We start from the raw sequence: 25707 nt of genomic DNA, 5'->3' as shown, positions 1-25707 counted from the left end.
CCCATAGATTTATGAGAGGATATGAAGAAGCAAGGAGCTGAACGTCTTGCACCAATCTTTAATATTTCATGAAATATGTGGCATACAACAACATACAAACATTATTATTTAAAAAATATAGTTAAATATACTTCATATCAACTTGGCATAAATAAAAGCATTTTGCTATTTACAACCCTTCTGAGGTAATCCGTCCCTGCGGTGACATGAAAATACTGACTCCCTGTGACTCAGCATCATAAGCGTTCTCCTCAGACACACAAGTCCCATAAAAGTAAATTGGCGTCAAATATTAGCCAATTTGTCTCAATGCCATCAAGAGGGGGCTAGGAAATTGGATCACACGCGCGGTGCTTTACAATTCATCAGTTTGTGGCCTCTTCCAGACCACAGGCAGAGGCATCGATTACTGTGATGAATAAATGTTACTGGCTGCCTGATCGCTCTCCCCAGGTCCACTAGATTCATGAACTTTGCACCTGAGATTACCTGCTTATTTCACTCTAATGCTTTGAAGCTCTGATGCGGAATGATTTCCTCCAAAAAGTCAGACGTATGACACCAGGGCTCGTGGGGAGGGGCTTTATGAGGCAGTGCACCCAAACAAGCTAAACCAATATAAATGGCGACATTTCTATATTTACCGCTTCTGAGCCGATAGGAGTGCCATGCAGCCAAAAAGACTAATATAATAATAATAATTGTATATAAGTCTTCAAGGAAAATACAGGATTATTAACATATGCTGGGATGGCACTGCACTCCTGAATTAAAATCTATAAGCGTCCACACAACAGCTTTCCCAGACATTTCCTATTTTTGACTTTGTCTTTGGAATGGATTGTTCTCCAAGAGCTTTTATTGTGGAATATGACAACAGTTGGGGAGAAGTTGAGCTTATTGTGAGACTTGAGAGAAAAAGGACGGACTTGGGTGTAGCAAGTTAGTGTGGTGGCCCTCACCGCCTGCTGTCCATCTGAGTCACTTGGCTGCCCTGAGTGTGCTCCACCCCCATTCTTGGAGCTGTTTCTATGACAACGTTGTTGATGTGGGCGTACCCGATGGATCTGTCTTCTGGGTGGGTGGGAAAGTGGTGACAGTCGGGAGGGCGGGCGTGAAACAGAAGAATCATATGATTGATACATTTCACATTTATTTCTTATCCCTTCTCTGCCAATACTACTTTTGGATCAGAAGCAAACTGTAAACCTTCACAAAATATGTCTGTATTTTGTCAGTAAGATTAATGAATTGCTCACAAAAAATAAAGAAATGAAAATGCCAAAAGCGCCCCTGTCCTCCAACATTAATGAGTGCAAAACTCATTTCTGGACTTGTCTAAAACTTAATGGGTTCTCTTTCTTGGCCCACGGCCCGCCCCTTTTTCACAGAACCACTCAGTAGGAACTTCAACCTGCTCGCTAACACGTGGTGACAACAACCTCCATGGTTGAGGTTGTTCATGTCTGATTGACATTAATCAATTTGAACATAAATCATCTTTTTTCACTTAGTTAAAAAGTCGCTGTCCTACATTTCGGTATGTTTCAAATGTTGATCCCTGGTTTCATTTTTATGCCACTCCTAAATTTCGTGAACGGTCGGGTACGAGAACCGAACAAGAATTGGACAAGATTTGTTTTTTAAATTTCTCACATCATAACTTCATCAAGTCCGTGCGGAACCCGTCTGGTCCGCCTCTGCACAGAAAGGGATCGAGTCAAAAGTCCGAGTTGTCAACTTAATATCCAGCGCGGCTCTTAAGGCATCAGGGAGTGAGATTTACCCACGTACTTTCACACAGTTGCGCCAGCCGCCATCCCTTACACATGGAAGACAACTTGGTCGCCGCTGCTGTGACACGCTGCCATCAAAACACCAAAAGGATCAAGAAGGGGCGTCACGACACACTCAGTTCACAGGACGGGATGACACACGACAAGAACGTGAGGAGACGATATTTTAACAATACTTTTAAGAAAACTACAATGGCAAAACAGGACTGGACAAGCAGACTTTTTTATTTAAGTGAGTCACAAAAGGTACATTTTGATCTCTCATTTTGTATCGGATCTGAATCGCCAATACAAGCTTTTAGTCAGCTTTGGTCAGCTTTTAGTACATTTCCTGTGTGTATACGATCTGCCTTGGCGAACGCCATCTCTTACAATTTTGAATAAAAATAAAATAAAACACTGTCGAAACACATGGATTAGTATACAAATAACACTCTCCGTTTTTCTTAAACTGCCATTGTTTACTAGTGACAACGGAAGCTAACAAGCTAAATAGTTTAAGAATGCCGTGGTCGCACACCGAATGTACTCATCGGACAGCACCGCCCGCAGCCTTTCAGTGCAGAATTGATTGGCACGCACTCAACTCTGACGCATAACCTTTCCAATATTTAGCAAATTCCATCCGATGTCCGATTCCTCTTTACTGTTGGCTGATAACCATGAACACGTCACCGCACGAGGGGGACCAACTGCAACAGGGTAGGTATTTTTACGATGTGCCACAGGCCAAGTCGCAAATGGCCCCCAGGCTGCACTTTGGACACCCCTGTTCTATACAGTACAGTATATCCTGTGTCCCAATACCCACAACAAAGTACTGCAGGGTTGAGGTCATAACCCCTACATACTGTTTACTGGCCCATCCCAAGCACGGTGGATGTCTACAGCCCTGCACTGTACACAGGACCTGATGACTTGGTCTCTTTAAGTCTTACCTGTGACAGGACAGCTGGGACTAGAAACTGGAGATAAAGTGGACTCCTGTGGGACTGGCTGTGACAGGTCTACGTTAGCTTTAGCAGTTGGAGGGATGACTGGGATGCTGACATAGTTGAGGCTGCTGTCATAGCGGTGCCCGGTGTCCCAGGGGGCAGCTTTTGGAACATCACTTTTAGGCTGGAACATGCCTGCAGGTGAAAGCCACAAATATTGTTGCATGTTATGATACTGTCGTACAAGAGGGTGGCACTGGGAGGTTCTCCAGTCGTCCCTCGCCAGATCGCGTTTCATATTTTGCAGCTTTAATCTGTCGTGGTTTTTGAAAATATATTAATACATTTTCGTATCGTGGTTTGGGACAGCCTATTATTAGTAAAATTGTACGTATTTTTGACCTAAATGAAGCATTTCCAAGCATAAAAATGACTAAATACAACTAAAATACAAGCATAAGACATTCAGATAAATGCATGGGAAGACACAACGATATGTAATATTCTACACTGGTCACTAGGTGTCAGTAATGTTACTGTAACAACTAGTTGGTGACGTTCTAAATCCTGATGTTCGTGAATGCACCTCGCTGTTTATGGTATTGGTAGATAATAGGGGTGTCACCAGACAAGATGATACATGAGATTGGGTCCACGAGAGCGAGATGAAGTGAGATTTTAACATACATTTTTGGCCTTCATTTTTTGTATATTGTACTGATATTTAACCCAATCACAAAACAATGCAGGTGTGATTTGAAAGTTTATTGTGTTACAAATTGCCGATAAACGATATTAATGTCACCATTTTTTCAGACCTTGGTTGTTTTTTTGCAGAGCTGCTGGAAATGTGAAATGTGAATAAAGTAGCTCTCCAATAAGCCACTGTTCAGATCAAATACAGCCGTGTGAAAAAGTGGTTGCCCCTTCCTGATTTCTTCTTTTTTTGCATGTTTGTCACACTTAAATGTTTCGGATCATCAAACTATTTTAAATATTAGTCAATGAAAACACAACTGAACATAAGATGCGGTTTTTAAATGAAACTTTGAGACTAATTGAGATCTACCAGTCTGGAAAATGTTCAAAAGCCATTTCTAAAGCTTTGGGACTCCAGCGAACCACAGTGGGAGCCATGATCCAGAAAAATGTCAAAAACATGGATCAGTGGTGAACCATCCTAGGAGTGACCAGCCAACCAAAATTACCCCAAAAGCGTAGCAACGACTAATCCAAGAGGTCACAAAAAGACCCCACAACAACATCCAAAGAACTGCAGGCCTCACTTGCCGCAGTTAAGGTCAGTGTTCATGACTCCACCATAAGGAAGACACTGGGCAAAAACGGCCTGCATGGCAGAGTTCCAAGATGAAAAACATGCACTGCTGAACCACAAGAACATTAAGGCTTTTCTCAATTTGGCGTAACAATCTGGTGTAAAATTAACTTTTAGAAAAAGAACATAGCAACAGTAAAATATGGTGGTGGTAGTGTGATGGTCTGGGGCTGTTTTGCTGCTTCAGGACATGGAAGACTTGCTGTGATAAATGGAACCATTAATTCTGCTGTCTACCAAAACATCCTGAAGGAGAATGTCAGGCCATCTGTTTGTGGCCTCAAGCTGAAACCAACTTGGGTTCTGCAGCAGGACAATGATCCAAAACACACCAGCAGGTCAACCTCTGAATGGCTGAAGGAAAACCAAATGTAGACTTTGGAGTGGCCTAGTCAAAGTCCTGACCTGAACCCTATTGAGATGCTGTAGGATGACCTTCAAAAGGCAGTTCCATGCTGGAAAACCCTCCATTGTGGCTAAATTACAACAATTCTGCAAAGATGAGTGGGCCAAAATTCCTCCACAGCACTTTAAGAGACTCATTGCAAGTTATGGCAAATGCTTGATTGCAGTTGTTGCTGCTAAGGGTGGCCCAACCAGTTATTAGCTTTAGGGGGAAATCACTTTTTCACACAGGGCTATGCAGGTTTGGATTGTTTTTCTCCCTTAATAATAAAAAGGTTCATTTAAAAACTGTATTTTGTGTTCAGTTGTGTCGTCATTGACTAATATTTCCATTTGTTTGATGATCTGAAACATTTAAGTGTGACAAACACGCACCAAAGAAATCAGGAAGGGGGCAAACACTTTCACACCACTGTATGCATTGGCACAACCTTCACTTTACGCTTACCACATGCTGACTTTGGCCTGGCCATGCCCAGCGGCACGGGCAGATGGGGGGAGGCTGGTACAGAGGAAAGATCCACATCCTGACAGTCATGGTGTTCTTCTCTCACACGCAGGAGGGAGTCTGCATGTTGGTATTACACACACAGCTTACGTACAGCGCACACATCAAAGGGACACCATCACACTGTTGAAGTAACACACCTGGTGTATCTGCAGAAGGCCGTGGACCTGATGAGGAGTTGCCAACCTAGGAAGCAAGTGTCAAAATAATTGAGTTTTATTTCCTTATGGTTAAAATGGCTGACCACAGTTTTCTGTATTGTATTTGTACTGTTGGTATGAAATGCACTGTAACTCCCAGTCAGGCTTGCAATGATAACACAATAGTTCCACACCTTTATCCTCTCTCATCTCCAAAAATCATTTAGGAAAGGTAGGGGCATCATCATGTTTACTCTTAATATCCTAAACAGGCTATGTGGGTTATATTTTTAACTTTTTCCTTTTGAGAGGTGAATTACTTTTATTTAATAAAAAAAAAAAAGATACAAAATAATGTTGAAGGTTTCTTGCCTCATAAATATGGAAAATAGCACCTCTGTTGTTGCCATGGTGATCCCTTTAGTGGTCTACAATACCGTTGGACAAGCCAGCGCTTCTCAAGCCAGCACTAGTGCTGTGCAGTAAAATGATGAAGTAATGCTAAAGTCAAGACCTTATGGTATAACTCTGATGAGTTCCATCATATCTTTCGGTTGCCAGGCGGGTGTACACCCTGCGCTGGTTGCCAGTCAGTCGCAGGACACTTACGGCGAGGGAATTAAGTATTTGCTGATTTAGTAAGTTTACCCCTTGACAAAGACATGACCAGTCCATATTTTTATGTTAGGAAAGGACAGAATATCAACAACAAAATACAGACAACTGGAAATAAATGTAAGAAATTAATTTGATTGAGCGAAATAACTATTGCATCACCACGAAAACATTCACGCATGAATCACAGAAATTAGTCCTGTGCCTTCAGCAAGCAGCTTGGCTCAAGAAGAAGCATATTAAGATCCTGGAGTGGCCTAGCCAATCTTCACATCCCATGAAAAAATCATCTGTGGGGGGAACTGGGACTTTGATTTGCGACAGCCTTGAAACCTTCAGGCTATGGAGAGTATCTGCAAAGAGAAGTGAACCGAAATCCCTGCTGAGATTTCCTCAAGAAACGTCTGACCTCTGTGCCTGCCAACAAGGGTTTCTCCACCAACCGCTAAGTCATACTAAGTCACGTTGGAGATCAAATACTTATTTCATTCAATCAAAAACCAATTCAGAACCTTTATTTAACAGTCTTTTATTATTTTATTTTTGGTGGCACGCTGCAAACCTCTGTTAAAATAAAGCTATCCAAAAATGATCGACTGTTGCTTACCAAAGCAGCACGGGATCAAATATTGATACCCCCCGTTCAGACAAACTCACTCACACCTGTGGACTAATCAGAGACACCCACGCAAGCACGAGGGAGTGCATGCAAACTCCACTCAGCTATTTTGACACATGTACTAAAGGCTTAGCCAGAAATGTGAACCGATATTTAGTTGTCATAGTTGCTTAAAAGGTAGGGCTGTTAAACGCATTAATAACGCCATTAACGCCACTATTTATTTTTTTACACATGATTAACGTGTGGACGTCAAGGCGGGTCATGCTGGAAAACCCTCCAATGTGGCTGAATTACAACAATTCTGCAAAGGTGATTGGGCCAAAATTCCTCCACAGCGCTGTAAGAGACTCATTGCAAGTCATCACAAGCCCTTGATTGCAGTTGTTGCTGCTAAGGGTGGCCCAACCACTTATTAGGTTTAGGGGGCAATCACTTTTTCACACAGGGCCATGTAGGTTTGGATTGTTTTCTCCTTTAATCATAAGAAGTTTCATTTAAAAGCTGCATTTTGTGTTCAGTTGTGTTGTCATTGACTAATATTTACATTTGTTGGATGATCTGAAACATTTAAGTGTGACAAACATGCAAAAAAAGAAAGAAATCAGGACGGGGGCAAACACTTTTTCACGCCGCTGCATATATTAGCTGTATGTGAGTTTCTAAAAAAATATATATGTCTAGTGTCAGCCGAAGAAATCAGTCAAAGTAACATGAAACAAGTTCATATACTGTAGGTATAGTCTACACAGCTACAGCTGTGGGTCCAGCTTCAGCTGGGACCGTCTCTGTCCCTCCTCTCTCTCTCTGCCCGTTATAACTCCATCTGACGAAATTCGGCATCAGTGTATTGCGGTTCATAAAGGCATCCCTTTGGCTTTGTGCTAAAAGGGGTGTTGTCACCACTTTTTTCGCAGTCAGACATGTTTACTTTCACTATCCAAGCAGTAAACACTGTCAAACAGGTGATGGAAAGGTGAGCAACAGTCGACAGGCGCACAGAGATGCAAAGGGAGAGAAAATAGCACTGTGTGATTGTGAGGACTGACTTATTTGTGGAAAACGGTTTTGTGATGAAAATGTATGTAAGTTTGGCTTTTGCGCTTCACCTGTTAAGTCACATGTAAACAAAGCATGCCGGCCAACATTGCCAGATTGGCAATTGGGCTTGTTTTTGGAAAGATGCTTGGAAATTCCCAACTTTCTTGTTGTTTTGGGCTTGTGTTTGCAAAATTGCTTGCAAATTCCCAAGTTGCCTGTTGTTTTGGGTTTGTTTTCTAGTCCCTTGTTCCTCTCACGAGGCCTTGCAACCGTGTCTCGGCTGCAAATGTGCATGAGAAGGAATTCTATGAGTGCTACCAATTATGTCTCCATTGAAGTGATTACACAAAACAATTACCAGCCAGACACCACTGTCGCCCTCTATGCAATTTATGACGAGCACCTTGACCTGGAGGGCTAGCAATTTGCATAGACACAATACAGGTCGCCATAGTGTGATGGCTACTTTTTTACATCACAAAATACGACCGTTCAGCTTCCTGCACTCATATGTACTGTACCATATGTCTTTAATAGACACGAACGGTAGACACAGTTGTCTGTTTTTCACCACATTCGTGAACTACCCATCATCAATTTAGATCATTGCTACAATTTACATGACCGTGACCTTCTTGGCCACAATTAATTCCGTGTTGCATCCCGCCTTGGGGACTGGCGAGTGCGCACTACGCCGGCTCCGCTCCCGTAGGACAGACATGGACGAGTGAGAGCTAATTTCCAATCTCATAATCTGGGTATGGTAATCTGATTTTTAAAAAGACAAACACGATCAATTAGGGGTTTACACACGTGTTTAAAAGCCAGTTTTACACCAATTAATGCAATAATTTGTTGTTTTTTTTAGTGCATGCTGATGGGGATGTCATACAATTTCAGGTCCAGAAATCTGAACTATCCCTTTAAGATACTGCACTTGGATTCTGTGCCTCTCCACTCTTCTTCCAGACTCTGGGACCTTGATTTCCAAATGACATGCACCATTTACATTCATCTGAAAAGAAGACTTTGGATCACTGAGCAACAAACCAGATCTTTTTCTCCACCGCCCAGTTAAGACAACATCTGATGTTGTCTCTGGTTCAGGAGTGACTTGACACGAGGAATGTGACATTTGTAGCCCATGGCCAGGACTCATCTTCTGATGTGCTGACTCCGACCTCAGTGCACTGCTTTAGAATCACCCCCAAATTCTTAAATGGATTTCTCTTGACAGTCCTCTCAAGGCTGCGGGTATCCCGTTTGCTGGTGCGCCATTTCCTTCCAATCAGCTTGCTATGTGAATATGCTTGGATACATCACTCTGAACAACCATTTGTGGCTTACACTTCTTGTGGCGGGTGTCAATGACTGCCTTCTGGACATACACTATATCAAGTCAGCAGTCTTCTTCATGATTGCGTAGCCGACTGACCCAGACTGAGATCACTATTTACTTGTTTTCACCGCGGGCCGCAACACAGTTATGGTTGTCCTCAGAGAGCCACAGCTTAGCTTAGCCTGAAATGTGTGCGCAACCAAACTGTTCCGGTTGTCTTAGAAGACATTTCACCTCTCATCCAAGCAGGCTTCATCAGTTCATGCTCAAAGACGAGGTAGGGCAGCTCTTATCTGATGGTGCGAGAACAAACAATTGTCAATTTTGACAGACCGATTTCTGTTATTATTTCTTCATGGGCCACAAAAAACAATGTGGCAAGCTGATTCTGGCCCCCGGGCCTTGAGTTTGACATCTGTAATTGAAAGGACCAGGAAACCTTTGCAGGTGTTTTGAGCTTATTGAGCTTTTTCAAATGTTCTCATTTTCCGAGACACTAAAATTTGGGTTTCTTTCAACTTTGCAATAAATAAAGGCTTAAAATATTCCACTCTATGTGTAATGAATCTACGTAACACATGGGTTTCACTTTCTGACATGAATGACACACTCACAAAATATTGAACTTGTTTCCATCCATCTATTCATCCATTCATCCATCCATTTTCTATGCCGCTTCTCCTCATTAGGGTTGCGGGGGTATGCTGGAGCCTATCCCAGCTGACTTCGGGTGACAGGCGGGGTGCACCCTGGACTGGTCGCCAGCCAATGGCAGGGCACATATAGACAAACAACCATTCACACTCACATTCATACCTATGGACAATTTAGAGTCACCAATTAACCTAACATGCATGTTTTTGGAATGTGGGAGGAAACCGGAGTACCTGGAGAAAACCCACGCACACACAGGGAGAACATGCAAACTCCACACAGAAATGCCCAAGGGAGATTCGAACCCACGTCTTCCCCATCTAACTTGTTTTCATATTCCAATTTTCTTTTCAGATGAACCTGTACTCGAAACTCTAGCATAACTCACCAACTTCCACTGTATTATTTTAGAAAGCAACCGCACTTATAATAGGCAGTATTGTTTTAGACATCATGCCCCCCTCCTAAAAAAGTTTAATAAGCAGATAGAAATCTTACCTGCATCATCAAACCTCTGCTCCTTGCAGACCACCACTGCTCAGGTGTAATGTAGTTATCAAAACCATGCAAGCACTGTGCAGAGACAAGAGTCAAGGGAGGGAGAAGTATTAGTCCTGTGGACACTTGGCTCATTTTTCTCAATAAACATCATTAAATTGAAAATGTTTGTTGTCTTATTTAGCATTTTACTTTCCCCACATTGAGTTGCTGACACCTCAGCGTTAGGGAAAAAAAACGACTGAAGAAAAGTCATTTGGAATTCACTCAACATGACTCTCTCGGAGGGTTTCTGCTGGTTTCATCACTACTCATTAACTATCTGAGACCCCTGCTGCTGTCACACCATGCACACACACAGACACACACGATCAGAAATCACAAGACTCGTTGCTTTGATGAAATGTTCTCATGACAAGGGAGAAGATCTCACAACCTATCAGAGGCCTGATTAAACACAAGGTCACGTAAAAGTTGTTCAACAAAACAATCAAGATTGCAATAAAAGCTCAAATAAAACTTTAAATCTGTTGATTGAAACATTCATTTCGACGACAGGACGATTAACCTAACATGCGTGTTTTTGTAATATTTGCTTGTTTATGAAGTCATCAAGTGAGTAATAGTGCTGTTGTGAAATCTTCAGTTTACCTGTCTTTCCCCCAGAAACAATGGCTGCTGGGTGGTAGACCTCTCTCCATTGTCCACAGGGGGCGCTGTCTCACTGCTCCAGGAGAGCGAGCGCTGCACCAAAGCCTGGCGCTGAAGTTTAGCTGCTGTAGAGCTTTCGGTCAGTCCTTGTTCCTGACTTCCAACCCAATCAGCAACCACCATGTTGTGCCTGCCCTGCCTAGATGGGGCTCCGTTAACAGCTGAGGTGTTCCTCAAAGTCCGATTCTGGAGAAGACTCCGAGGGATATCATAGCGCAATCTAAGTAGGCTCGGATTCTGGCACTCATCACTAAGTCTCTGAGAGGCTTGAGAGCTGCACCTAGAGGCAAAAGAGGGTGCAGTAGTGTGCTCCAGGAAAGGTGTGGCCTGGGAAGGTGAAAGTGGAGGATTGAGACTATGAGGAGCAGAGGGAGTAGAAGCAGGCAGACTGGTCATGGAGCCAAACTCCTCTCCTGCTCCCTGAATGGCCATGTCCAGACTCCCTGTACAGGAAGAGAAGCTCCCTGAGCTCCCGGTCGCTATTCCAATGCCACTGTCTAGCGAGCTCTGACGCCCGCTGTCATGGAGACCACGAGGATGGAGCTGGGTGGAGGACGGAGCACAGCATCCCATCACAGCAGCATAGAGACGGTCATCCGAATTGGTCAAGGCCTTTAGCGTGGATGAGCTTGACGCTGTCTCGCTGGGGAGGTGCAACTTAGCCAACGGTTCCACCCAAAAAGGAAGTCTGCTCCCGTAGCTTGTGTCCGATTGGCCCGAAGAGGAGCTGGAGATGCTACTGCGGTCATCCCCGGCAACAGATGTGCTGCAGCTGTACGTGGAGGCTGAGGACAAAGTCATGAACACTTGGAAAGAGATTTCTTCACCGATAAAACACTTACAAACACATTTATTGTCATCTCTTTCATATTTATCACGCAAGCTTCCATAAATGATAGATCAAAGCATCCAGTATATGCCTCATGGATAGGCCCGTCACGATAACAAATTTTGCTGGTAGGTAATTGTGCTGCAAATTATTATCGATAATGTCGACATTTTTTAGACCATTTTTTCATTGTCACGAGAGGTGTAATTCATATTTGAACCACTAGATGGTACTCAAGTATAGAGTACCTGTGTGAGTCACATGTGTGACACAGAAGTTGCCTTTATAGACTGTCTCCAATAAAACGTTCACACACACACACACACACACACGCAGTTATGTAGTGTATTGTAACTAATGTAGGGGGGCGTATTTGAGCTGGACCACATATCTGTAGTGGCTGAGTAAAATGCCATGTTTCTGATGTAATTCAACATGTCTTCCTTCACTCGGTTATACAGTTCAGGAATTGCTGTATGTAACATGTGCATGTACGTTCTCCCAGGCAATTCGTACTGTCTGTCAAACACTTCTAACATTTCCTGAAATGTTGGCTGTGGCATTCGGCTTAAAAACAATTGCTTTTGTGCCTTCATTCATATTAGCCTTTGCTTGCTAACTTGCTAACTGCTAGCGCTTTGTGTAGCCACTCACTACTAGCCCCCGCCCCCACGTACCGGGACAGAGAGGCTGAATGGCTGACAGTAGGGTTCACTCTCTCCGTTCATTCCACAATAGAACCAATGTGCACAGACACATGCAGAGTGAAGCCTCTTGTCATCCAGGATGTGTGGTACAGAGAGACGAGGAAAAGGAACAGGTATACGTATACGCACATCTCAAAATGATCGACATCGGGAGTTTTACACGTCCGATTAATCAATTTATCAATTATCGTGACAGGCCTACTCATAAACCTCCATGAATACACACACCTGAAATGCAGAATATGAAATGTAGTGTGTAAATGAAATAGAATTTGCAGGACAGATGGCTATTGGGTTCAATTGTGGATAGAATGATGCTGATAGAGAAGAAATGTACCTGCACTGCTTGCTAGACTGCAAGTAGACAGCATGCTGAGTCTTTTCTCCAGCTCTGAAGTCTCCTGCTTGATCCGTTCTTCTGCTGATGCTGGAACAGTGCTGAGATTGTCTGTTTGCATTAACAGAGCATAAAGCACACATAGCATAAATGCATGAATACTAAGGAAAACAACAACAGTTTTCTATAAATGATGTAAACGTGTCCTAAATATTGCAGATTTCTCATAGAGAAAAGAAAATGTAGAAACTGTACGTATCTTGGCATGTGCAAGGTTTCCCCTAGGATTTTTTTGGAAGCTGTGGTGGTAGGCTGCATGGGAGGCGGACTTCGGCTGCTGTGTCGTGCCGCTGCAGCATCAGGACATTTTTTTCATGACAACAAATAACAATTTTTATGACTTATCCTCCTTCCTCCCGTGATCATGTCAAAGAATCCTTGGGCAAGATACTGTACTGAACCCCCCCTGCGTCATCACTAGGTAAATGTGCTAACAGTGTCAAAGCGCTTTGAATGCCTTGGAGGTGGAAAAGCGCTATACAAGTGACAGACCATTTACCATTTCTTTATTAATTAATTAATTAATTTAACTGTTTATTTAACTCAACAACCAGCAGAACAGAACAGAAAACAATGCAAAACTGCTAATTTAATGGCAAAGTTTGCAGCTTGGTTGAGAGCACTTAAATTGAGAGTCTAAAACACTGAGCCTCCTTTTGTTACCTGACCTATTTAGTCAAATAGTACCATTTGACTATCAGTACAAACGTACAAATACTATTTCCCATAAACCTGAATTAAATTTGATGCTTCTTTTAGAGTAATACAAATAAATTGCACATTAATTGCTCAATAACATATTTTTTTTATTTCAAAATAACACAACTAACAGAATAAATAAAGTAAGAATTTCAATATTTTTCTTCAAGAAATGTTTCCAGTATGACTCCACATTTTATACACTATTTTTCATTCTCACGGTAATAAGGGACAGTGCGTCAATATGGGACGCATATTTTTTATTTAATTCGTAAGGTGTGGCGGCTTTTATTTTGCCGTGGCGCACCACCACAATCAATTACACGCAGCAGAAACCCTGGTGTGTTGCTTTGTGTTTTTTTTTTTTTTTACAGGTGCGTGTCTCTCCAAGTGGTTTTTAAATCTAACATGCCAAAAAAAAGACTTTTACCCTTTTGGAACATCAAATTATTGTAAATCCCTGCCAACAAGAAACTTTTAATAACTAATTAATGTTTTGTACATCATGGATATTTTCTCAAAATGAACTTGGGATAAGGTTAGCCTGAGCATGTGTGTGCTCGTGCAGATTGTAGTGGGTCAGCGTGTTCTGTGTGAGTTTCTAGGTGACAACAACCCAACCCTTGGATGTGTGCCTCAGGTCTGTAACAGCTAATGCTTAACATGCTGTTGCCAAGTTTCTTCACTACAGTATAAAAGGTGTCAGCTAACATCCTTCCTAGGATTGCTAGTCTATGCTAATTATAACAGCAGTGAATGTTGTGAGGCCCCGCAGTAGGCGTCCTTTAATTATTTTTTTAACTTTAGATGAGGTAGAAAAAATGTGAAAACAGCTCATTAGACATGCACAATCGAATTAAATCGAATATAATAATCATATAACATGATTATAGATGATGTAATAGAACTGCATCAAAAATTCACCTTTACCCCTTTTGCATCATTAGCTTCCTTGATTTCTTCTTTCTCTTCCAGGATGCAACTTATTGTTGATGCGGACTTCCCATACATCCTGGCGAGTTCTTTCTTGAATTCAATAGTTTTTCTCACCTTGTTTATCAAATTGCTCGCACTCGCAACATTGTTTTGCCCCGTGGCTGGTGTGTGTACAAAAAAAAGGCAAAATTTTGGCCAAAATCAAAAAGCAAACCATAAAAACTGCACATTATTACTTTTGTAGACTTTTTGTGGGACGTCTTGTATTGGATGTCATTAGACTGCAAGTGTTGACTCTGATTATACCGTCCGGTATGTGACTGGAAACATGAATGCATTAACCCCTGTTTTGACTTGGCACTGTACATTTACGTTGGATCCAGGCCAGAATAGTACAATACTTGATAAGGTGCATTGCAAGTCTTGTGGTGCTGGTGCAGGAGGTCTCTTCCGGTGGTTGTTAACACATTGGGTCGCCACAGTGGAACAAGCATGTCTGTTTCTATAAAAAGGTGATGTCAGATCTTTGTTTCACATCCCTCGTCTCTTCTCAGCTGTCACTAGCCCCCTCTTAGAAATGCGTGTGAACACAGCAGCACATACACAAGTCATGCACAAAGGCTTGACCCAGTAATCATAGGCTGACCCTTTGGGCTTTAAGTATGTGGTGTTTCCGTTAGCATAGCACCCGAAACAAATACTAAAAACATAACAGGCAGTAACCAATGGTGCATATGCGTCTTTACCTGGCAGGGAAGGCCGCACCCCATGCGGGACCCTGCAGGGGGTGATGCCGGCGACGACGCAGTCAAACAGAAAACTGATCTGCTCCCCCTCTGAGCAGGACAAGAAGAAGACTCCAGCCCCTGCAGCAGACATGAACAACACAGCAGAGAGAAATGTAAAATCAAGTGGTGAATGGGAGAGAGGCCAAGGAAAGGCCAAATAATATTCAGTAAGGTTGAAAGTGTAGTTGTTTAGCCAAGGCTATTCTCACAGCAAGTAGCAAAGGTTACAAAACAGACCTCACCCTCCTGCCAAGCCCACACACGGGGGTGAAAACAGGCCAAAATAGCAAAGGATTATTTTGTATTGTAATCATTCACTCAATAGATATTTCACTAGGCACAATCGAAAGATCCAATTTCCATAAAAAATAAATAAATAATTACACTTACACCATGTGACACACATATTAAAAATATGGAATTATATAATCCTAGACTCTGTATTTTAATCATTTTGATATTAACCTAAATCCTCACATAGTGGCCTCAGCTCTAATAGATGCCAGGCCTCAATTAGTTACCGTTGCCCACTTGAATAAATAAATACCTCTTCCCAAATAGGCACCTCCGTTTCCCCCCGAAGAATAAAATAACAGGCATTACCCTTGAGGAAGCTGTAATCACCTTGCTATATAACCATGTTTCTACCAGGTGTGCACTTCAGTTACGTTCTCGTGTTCACAGTGTGGTACGCTATAGCCTGATTTGGTTTCCAGGGTGTGTGGTGTATATCTGATGGTGAGTTGATGATTAGCATAGCATAGCACATATCTGCATGAGCCATGAAAACCGCTCATGAAAATGAAATGTATTAGTAAAGCGTAATTACACATCAGCTCAATCTTACAGCCGTGCGGCAAGTGCAATTCATACGCTCCAGCTTCCCCGGAACGCATGTACTGTATGTCTCCTTCGGTTACACTGTTCAGGCAGGCATGCCAAAATTTATGGAGAAATTACGGTAGTTCTACCTCAAATTGTAAAGCATTATTGACTGCAAGCCACGATAAAAGGACACACAATCAGAAACTGCTGTGAGGCAGTTGCACGCCTTAGTTGCACACCTTAAACATGCTGCTGTGAATGTGTGTGTGTGTGTGTGTGTGTCTGCTGAAAGACATGGAAAAATTGCTGTCATAGCATGCTTGGCTTTGAATTACTTCCACCTATCACAAATTTGACAGCCTTCCAAAATCTGCAGTGGATCCTTTATTGCTGCCTTGCTGCTGGATGTATTTGTGTGCCTGCGTGCGCTTGTTCATTACAGAGCCAACACGAACTCGTGTCTACCTGATAAGCCAGGAAATATCTGCGCTGCTCGGACACGGGCTTTGCGCCAAACATCATCGATTATAGGGTGCTGCTGGCTTTTTCTAATATGACACGAAAGCCTGAGTACTTACATCAACGTGTGTACCTTCACGCCACGTGATATTGCAGTCGCAAGCCTACTTTCACATTTATGAGGCTCCAAATTTAACTGATCATTGCCCAGTAAAAATGCTTTGCACAGCAGGACTGGCTTGTCCCTGTGAGTGTGTGTGTGTGTGTGTGTGTGTGTGTGTGTGTGTGTGGGTGTGTGTGTGTGTGTGTGTGTGTGTGTGTGCCAATACAAAATCCATTCATGTCACTTTGGCTGTCACGTCTGCAGCCAGAGGTGTTAGTTAACATCCGAGGTGCAGCTGACTGGGAAAGTACAGCCACAGCAGAGAGCACTGTGCTTTTCAAGGACAAAATACTTGTATAAAAAGAGAAGAAGATGACCAACACACAAATTCAAATGACATTTTCTTTTTGTTGATGCATACAAGCCTCTGGAGAAATCAGAAGATTGGGTCCGCAGGAACGAGACGAGACGAGATTTTAACATTAATTTGAGGAAAACTACAATGAAAGAAAATATGTCTGGACAAACAGACATTTATTGAACCGAGTCACAAAGCAATGCAGGTGCATTTTGAACTGTCCTTAACTTCTAACAAAGAAGCTAGCTTGCTAACATGGCAACAAGGATTCTAAATGCATATAAAGGGCAAATGAAAGGGATAAATGAACATTCAAGGTTGCTTTTACCGTCATTGAAGATGTCATTCTAGATGTGAGTGTTCCCAAAGAGATGATGTGGCACACATGGACACTATCTTCCTGTTTTGTCATGTTGTTATTTCTAGAATTCAATTCAATTCAATAGTGTTTTTCACCTTCTTTATCAAAATGCCGGCACTTGAAACTTCCTGTGGTTGCATTTTGGGTTATTGAGGTGAGAAATGGAGCCAAAGAATGTTGCCAGTGCCAGCATTTTGACAGAGAAGGTGCGAAATACTACTGAATTCAATAAATAACTCATGGCAAAATAGCAAAAAGGTGTCCATGTGGTGTCTCGTTGCCACATTGTGTCTCTGGGAACACGTGCATCAACAATCACTTCTTCAATGTAAATGTAACAAATGTTCATTTATCCCTTTCATTCATCATTTATATGATCATTTATATGCTTTTGGAATTCTTTTCTGCATGTAAAACTATAATTGTGAAATTATAAAAGTGTGTTTTGTGTTTTTAGCTTTCTGGAACGGATTCATTCTTATGAGAAAAAGTGATTCAGTTAGCATCTGTTTTGGTTAGAGTCAGACCTTTTGGAACAAGTGAATGACGCTAACCAAGGTTCCACTGTATATAATAATATATCATAATAATGCAGTCACAGCAGGTATTGACTGGTTTTTAGACCCCCCCAGATCACCCCATATACAGTTAAAGTGCACATTTTAGAGTGGCCTTTTATTGTGACCACCCTAGGACACACTTCTGCAATAACCATGCTGTCTAATGAGCATCTTGATATGCCACACTTGTGAGGTGGATAAATTATGAATCATGAATGACGAATGCTCACTAACACACATTTAGACAGATTTGTGAACAATATTTGAGAGAGCCTTTTGTGTACATAGAAAAACGTTTTCGATCTTTTAGTTCAGCTCCTGATACATAGGAGCAAAACCAAAAGTGGTGTGTTTATATTTTTGTTGATTGTATTGAACTACACTCCGTGTGAACGCACACCACCGTGTGCTGTTCCATTTGTGTTTACTTTGCCGATCAAACGTCTCAGTGAGTGTTGACGATCTGTGTGTAGTTTTTTTTTTCCCAGATGGGAAACCTGGAGCATATGTTTAGGTGGCCAAGTTCGTTTTGTTTATCACTTTCGGACAAATTCGGCATACTGGCTCATTCATGTTGATGGGCTCACCTTGCTCATTATTAATATTCGCACACAGGGGCTGTGGCATTTGGCTTTGCAATCATCTTTTTTCCTCCTAATTTCTACAACCTTGCATTGCTCCTCATGAGCCTCCACTCTTTTGCTGTGCGTATGCTAGCATGCCCGCTTCCCCCCACAGAGACAAAGCGACTGTATGACTGACAGGAGGTCTCACTCCATCTCACATTGTCTCAAGCCGTTCTATGAAGCGTCCAGGTGCTGAACCAATGCACAGAGTGAACTCTCTCCCTGCCTGTTTGGAGGCGAGAGACGAGGAAAACAAACACGCATGCACATGGAAAAATATGGAGGCCAGCAGAATTATCTAATTCATTTTCATTTATCGTGTGATTAATTAATTTATTATCTCGAGGCAGTTTTTTTCTGAACGAGAAATTTCGTCACATTTTATTAATAACTCCATTTGGCACAGGTGAGAATGTTTCAGTATGTGTACTTTTGAAGGCCCTTTAAGCAAAAACCAGGCTTGAAAAAGTCAAATGCCTCACATAAGTCACAAAATCCAAACTTTACCGACGTTTTCAGGAAAAATCATGCCCACAGAATTTCGGAGTTTAAACTGCTGCAATGATTAACTTGATGTGTGTGTCTTGCTTTTTTCTTTGGCTTTTTTTCCACACTCATCCCAAAATAAGGAGCAGCCACAACAATGTGCAGTAGACATGGAAGTTCTAAAGGCGGTCATACGTATGACCAACAGTATGCTTGGACCGGCTGCATTCGTTTTCATTTTCACTTCAGCAAAAGTAGTCTGTTGCAATCATATCAGGCAAGTTAATTCTGCATTATTATTCTTATTCCATCTTGATAAAGAAGGCAGTTATTACTAAGATTCAAAAACTCTAGCAGAACCATGTAGTTCCTTCTGATGATTTATTGAAATAAGTGTCAGAAGTTTGGCGGTTTATAGCACAGTGAAATGTAATAAAACTAATCGCTGTCTGGAGGGCAAACATTTTGAGGGAGTGTATGAAGAAAAATGCTAAATTTTTCAGCGTTTCCAAACTTTGATCTGAGCTTAAACTTAGATAGATGACACACCATCACAACCTACTTTATGACAAACCTACTTTCCCCTGTCCTCTGACACTGTTTAAGTTGTTGATGTTATTTATATTGCATTTTTTGTCTTTTCGTTTTATGTTAGGTGTTTTAGATGTACCTTGTTGCCTTTCAGGAAGTTTCTGTGCCTTTTATTAACATGTCTTTCATTTATTATTCTGTACAGCGGACAGCGGTTGTTTTAAAGTGCTCTACAAATAAAGCTGGATTGGACTGGACCTAAATTAATTGGATTATATAAAATATTACCGTAAATTCTGGTATATAAACCGCTACTTTTTTCTTAAACTTTGAACAATACGGTTTATACAGTGGTGTGGCTAATTTATGGGCATGTTCTAATCTCATGACATCTCCTTTACTTCAGAACTACTACTAATCATTTAAATACTGTGCCGCTCGCGAGTCAGTGAAGAACCGGTAGCTCTTTCTTTGGCAAGAGCCAATCAGGAGCTATAAGGGAGCTCACGACGAGCTTGTCAACCCATCGGAAATCGCAGTTACTCAATACAACAGCAATTAATCACGGTGTCATCTTAGAAATGCTAAAATCATCACACAGCAACTTAACACTCAAAAGGTAGCTAAGAAATATACAAAACATATACCAATACAAATTTAGAATAAAAAACGACAACTATTTTCCCTTCTTCCCATCATGCATTGCTTCCAAGCAAATCAGTTCATTAGCCATGGTTGCCAGGGCGCAGCAATGATTCATTCAGCTGCCTGTGTCCACCAGAGGGAGGCATGCTGGTCCTGACAGACTCGTGTGCACCACAATATGCCACTTTATGACGTGGAAATGTGCGGCCTATAGTCTGGTGTTTTTATATATATATACAAATCTCTTTTTCTCTCTAAATTTAGTGGGTGACACCGGAAATTACGGTATTCATTGTTGCTTATTATTGACTCATCAACTGGAAGTAAAATCTGTAAGCACGTGACTGTGTTTTTACATGCATTTTAAAAAAAAGATGTATTCTACCTTCTCACTGGATGTTTCATTATTCACAAATATGATCCAACACAAGTAAATCATTTTTTTAATGATAAAGACAATATGGGTGCTTTGTGATTGACACAGACCGGCATTAACTGAATAATGTGCATATCATTGTAGTTTGTAGTGGTGTAGAATTGTTTGCATGATACTATTAATTCATATTTTGCCCATTTCAATAAGGTGACCTAGAAATTCTGATTACAAGGCAAAAAAGTATTTATCTGAAATATTCCAATGAAACGTAAAACATGTCAACTAAGACTTGGTTATTGTGTTTCGAGAGAAATGGCACATTTCAGTCACATGGTTCTCTCTTACATTAACTTCATGTTGTGTTAAGCAAAGCTGTGAGGCGGCTGTAATATATACACAAGGTGAATGATCAGACAGCGATAGGCTGTGGCAACACCAGGAGGAATGTGATTGGCTGAACGAGCACAACAGGGAAGGCTGGTATTAATAGCAGCTGGCCATCAGAGCACTGAAACAAGAGTCTGTGGACCTCATGGGTATTCGGGTAGGAGCCATGAGTCTGTGGGTGCACTCGTACACACATATACAAAGCATTATTTAGGGTATTGATACACAATCTGGTGTGAATTTCAAAACAAGGTGTATCTTTTTCAATGAAAGCTTAAATCGTATACAGTAATCCCTTGTTTATCCCAGTTAATTGGTTCCAGACCCAACCGTGATAAGTGAATTTCTACAAAGAAGCATTCCTTATTTATTAATGGAATATTTTTGTAGCTAGCGCATAGAAAACCCGTGTACGACCTTGTAAATATGATTAAATACGACCCCATGGTCACCTTTATACTTGTATAACCCCATATAGTAGACAGAAAAAAAAACAATCCAATTAAGACATAAGTAAGACTTCTCCCAAGCGTGTTGCTGTAGATGTGTTCCGGTGATAGGGGAGGAGAATAGGGGGGCGGACAGTAAGTGACGTCAAAGGTTCAGAGTTTAGTTTTAGCGTGCTGTGGGTTACCGCAGCAACAGCAGCCTGCGTTAGGGATTACTGTGCCTGTTGTGAGATAAGTCAAACCTGCAAAAAAGCCTGTTGTTCCAGCTATCAAGTCTGGTGCTTGTGTGTCTCACTGAACAATACAGTACAATACATTACTGAAACCCAGTAACCAGTGTAGAATACTCCATATCATTGCAGCGTCTTTGAATGCGTCTTCCGAATGCCTTATATTTGTATTTTAGTTCATTCAGCCATTTTTATGTTTGAAAATGCTTGAAACATACATACGTAAATATTCATAATTTGGAATAATAATAGGCCGTATTTAACCGTGAAAACAGCATGATGTAATTAATTAATGTAGTTTGAAAAAACATGATAGAATGAAGCTGCAAAATTCGAAGCGCGAATTGGCAAGAGATTATTGTACACTCATTAGTGCACCTCCACAAGAACTGTCTGCATTTACAATGACAACAAATGCCCATAAATGTTCTTTACAAGGAAGCACACCACACTGCAACCAACTGCAATAATAAACCTAATGACTCTCTGAAAGTGGTACACATTGTTGTCCTTTTAAAAGGCAGCATGTTTAATACTTTTTTTTTGAGTGAACCCAAAAATAAGTGTCCATTGAGTATAAATTTGACCCATTATTCACCCATAATTTGACACACCTCCAAGATAACCACTGCCTTGCTAAAAAATCAGCTGAGGGTAAAGGTGATGGACCTAAACCCCTGTTGAGCATATGTGGGGCATCCTCAAACAGAAGGTGGAGCAGTGCAAGGTATCCACCAGCTCCATGATATCATCATGGAGCCTGAAAGAAGATTCCAGAGGCAACATGTGAAGCACTAGTGCAGGGGTTGACAACCTGTCGATCGCAATCAACCTGTCAATCTTTGGGACTTGCCTGGTCGATCACAATTGTAAATTTCCTAATTATATGTTTATATTTAATACAGGCACTATTCAGGGCAGACTGCAAGGCAGCTAAGGGTCCTTCTTAGGACCAATGGCACATTTGAGCCATCCAGGCAAATGCTGTTGAAATGAGCGTATATGATTATGTCTTTCTGTGTTGGTGATAAAATATAGGAGACAATACATCAGACATTATATGAATGTCAAATCAGCCAGCTGGATAAAAATCTGAAATGTGTATTTATAAAGCCCATCAAATGTTCCATTGCATCTGGCTCTCTGATGGGGGGTGGCTGTGTGGATGAAATGCTCCAGCAAATTTACTTAAATAACATACAGTCCTAGCTAAGGTCAAATGTTTGAAGGGGTACGCAGCTGTCAAATGTTTGGGAACCACTGCTGTATATCAACCTTCTGAGGTGAGGTCGTACTTACAGTATCCGCAGCGACTCCCGCCTTCAAACACAAAACCGTTTGGCACAGCACCGTATCTACGCAATGCAGACAACTTCCAGTGGCCAATGATGACAGGAGGGAGACCTCTGGTGAGGGCTAGTAGGTCGTTGGACAGGTGGAGAGAGGCGGGGCCACTCTCCACTTTGGTACCTGGCTCCACATTGACACTGAATCTGTGGACTGCAGGGTGATACCACAGACAGACAGTTACACTTGAAGACAAAATACGTACATGAAATTGTATCAGCATAAAACTACAGTTAAATGAACAACTGTAACACAGGATTACATTGCGGTAAAAAAGATGTGCAATACTTTCAACATAACGCCTTTCCCAACAACTTGCCTTCTCCCAAGCTGTAGCATACATGGGCGTCCCAGGCATGGAGAGCTTCTCGACTGTGGAAGCCCAGCACCAGTGTGCGTGATAGGCAGAGTATGGAGAGGGTGTAGCTGACTCCGTCATAGCCAGGCCCGGGTTCCACACCAAAGATGCCCTAACAAGAATTCTGCTTGTCATTGTGATTGTACAGTAGTTTGTAGTGGTGTTTATTATTGACATTTATTCTTGCTCAGGTTGTGTTTTTCACTCCAATATGATGCGGTTATTTGTTAGCTGCTGAGTACATCTGCACTCTGTGACCTCTCTGTGTTATGTGGTCAGCCCTACATGCATACACTGTCAGTGCAGGAAAAAGCCTAAAAGGATTCACCAGTGAGCTGTGATAAAAAGGTGCATTAAAGGGTCACTGACAGGATTTTTCAATGTTGCTTAAATATGTTCTATAATGTTTGTAGTTATGTGCTACTTTGTTCATTTTTTTTAAAGCGGATGTTAAATTAGTAAAAATTATATTTAAAGTATGTGGCGGGAAATTTTTCTGATAGCCGTCTCGGAAATGGGGCGTTTCCCGAAGTGACGTCGGCGGAAGGGACGCCTCTCGTCTTAGCAGACTTTGTTCGGTATATTTTTCATCAGAATAGTAGTCATGTCAAAACGTGTTGCCGCTGGCTGTTCACAGTGAACGAGTGATAATGTAAGTTTGTTTTCGTTTCCAAAAAAAGTAAGGTTTAGACTACAATGAACGAAGCAAGTACGAAAACCACCCGCCGTGGCTGCCGAGGAAAGTGCTGAAAATGTTGTAAGCGGATACATGCTGTGAGCAATCCCGGGTGGAGCTATGGATGTGAGGAGAACAAAGCACGTGCTAATTTCTTTGTTATGTGATATGGACCACCGCCTCGTGTTCATTTCACTAAAGACTGCTATGAAGAAACACCTTTACAAGCACAGCATAAACGCATTTTGGATGTTAGGAAGCTAGCAACAGGACAACAGAACACAGTAGTTCATGTCTTATTTACATATTGTATTGTTAACACTATGCAACCACAGCGACAAGCATTCAAAGCATTATACATGATAAAACTTACTTTCACAGCGCTATGTTGGGGGTTGGGAGGTGGTGGTGGTGGGGGCAATAAGAAAGGCTCCAAAGAGCTCTTTTCGCTCATTAAGAAGCCGATTTAAAACAACAATTGCAGGATAAGAAACTCCAAGGTAATTTACACTTACCATTTTGTGTACTGACCAGTCTTCATCTCCATGTGTTTGTCATCGGACACCTCAGCATCAGACATATCGCCCCAGTGTCGGTGGTTCCAATAAATACGGCTTAATTTCATGTTCCGCAACTTCTCGATTTCATCTCCAGATGTTTCTTCCTCCTCGAAAACTAATGACACATTGCTAACATTTTTGCTATAATTACTGTAAACATCTTCTATCTCGTCCATTCTCTCATGTTTGTTTATTCCCCAACGTCACTTGGAAAACGCCCCTTGTCTGAGAATCTGAGTCCTGTACAAAAATTTAATTTTTACTCATTTAACGTTCGCTTTCAAAAAAAACTAACAATGTAGAACATAATTACAAATAATATAGAACATATTTAAGCAAATCATGTCAGTGACCCTTTAAAGATACGATGTGTACCTCCAATGTCACACTGAGACGATCCTTGTGGCCTCCTCGCTCCTTGGCTTTCTTCTTCTCCTTATAGGCCAGCACAGACAAACAGTCTGAGGTACACACACACCCACACACACACACACACACAGTGATAAGTTTCACACACCAGCAGTAAAATAATTTTGCATCACACAGTCACTTTTGTTTTGTGCCGTGTATCCATTGGACAGCTGTCATACCAGACCCTAACATAATGAGCTGATCCACTGGCACAGCTGAGAATGAAAATCACACACAGACACACACAGTGACACACAGACATAACATCACCAACCGTATTTGTCTTTTTAACAATGGCACAAGGATAAGCCTGTGTGGCCTGCAGTGGCACGTTCTGTTTTTCAAACGTCTCTCTACCAAACTCTCCCACTTTATAACTTTCCAAATAATTAAGGTTCAATCCAACTTGCTACAGTTAATTTGCCTTTTACCAGCACTCACGGGTTATTTTGTCCATTAAATTATAATAATATATTGCTCAACATCCACACGTGTTGATGCACAATCCGCTGCTTGGCATGTCCAAAATACGCTTTATTCCAAATGTGGTTGTACTGTAAGTGGTACAAAGACTCATCTTAATGAATAAAGTCATAATAAAACACACTCAGAAGAAAATGCAATGCTGCGTACCTGCGACTGGAGAAGGCTTCCGAACGACAACCCACCGAGTCTTCCACTATAGGATTAGATAAAAAAAAAAAATATATATATATATATATATATACAGTATATATATATATTAAAGTGTTTCCACTTATATGCTAAAGTTGAAAAAGCTGTAGACTTCACCTTTTTTCCATCTCTAAACTTGACTTGGCCCTCCGCGACAACTGTATCCGTCATCTTCTGACATGGTTCCGAGCAGCTGTGCGTGAGTACGTCGCCCAGCCCCACCACCATTTCAAACAACCCCCCTTTTCAAAATAGCCTCAGCTGAGCAAGCTATACTTTCTCCCCGCCAGTCGGAGGGACACAGCCCCCTTTCCCTGGTGCCAGCCAAGTC

General features: G+C 41.7%; 1 protein-coding gene across 4 annotated transcripts; it reads right to left on the bottom strand.

The window, feature by feature from the left end:
* Positions 1 to 47: 47 nt before the first annotated feature.
* dok7b (docking protein 7b) lies at positions 48 to 25583 on the bottom strand. Of its 4 annotated transcripts, XM_054779755.1 has the most exons (13): positions 25494 to 25583; positions 25335 to 25380; positions 24666 to 24751; positions 23016 to 23166; positions 22649 to 22849; positions 14912 to 15031; positions 12471 to 12581; positions 10538 to 11382; positions 9887 to 9961; positions 5121 to 5166; positions 4921 to 5040; positions 2735 to 2926; positions 48 to 1074 (listed from the first exon to the last, which is right to left on the bottom strand). In XM_054779755.1, exons 1-13 carry the CDS (start codon positions 25545 to 25547, stop codon positions 959 to 961), a joined length of 2163 nt encoding a protein of 720 aa, XP_054635730.1. In that variant the 5' UTR covers positions 25548 to 25583; the 3' UTR covers positions 48 to 958. The 4 variants fall into 4 exon arrangements, with proteins under 4 accessions (XP_054635730.1, XP_054635733.1, XP_054635731.1 ...); XM_054779758.1 differs by lacking the exons at positions 24666 to 24751; positions 25335 to 25380; positions 25494 to 25583 and adding an exon at positions 24246 to 24409; XM_054779756.1 differs by lacking the exons at positions 24666 to 24751; positions 25335 to 25380; positions 25494 to 25583 and adding an exon at positions 24246 to 24409 and having other exon boundaries at positions 22649 to 24051.
* Between the last annotated feature and the right edge of the window lie 124 nt (positions 25584 to 25707).

The sequence above is a fragment of the Dunckerocampus dactyliophorus genome, chromosome 6 (genome assembly GCF_027744805.1).
Source record: "Dunckerocampus dactyliophorus isolate RoL2022-P2 chromosome 6, RoL_Ddac_1.1, whole genome shotgun sequence".
NCBI lineage: Eukaryota > Metazoa > Chordata > Actinopteri > Syngnathiformes > Syngnathidae > Dunckerocampus > Dunckerocampus dactyliophorus.
This window is presented reverse-complemented; position numbering and strand designations above follow the sequence as displayed.

Coding starts and splice junctions, on each gene's coding strand:
- dok7b (XM_054779756.1), bottom strand. CDS start 23,231: ATGTCAATAATAAACACCACTACAAACTACTGTACAATCACAATGACA. Junction 11,383..12,470: donor CAGTCTAGCAAGCAGTGCAG/GTACATTTCTTC, acceptor CTTTGTCCTCAG/CCTCCACGTACAGCTGCAGC. Junction 1,075..2,734: donor TCCCAGCTGTCCTGTCACAG/GTAAGACTTAAA, acceptor CCACCCACCCAG/AAGACAGATCCATCGGGTAC.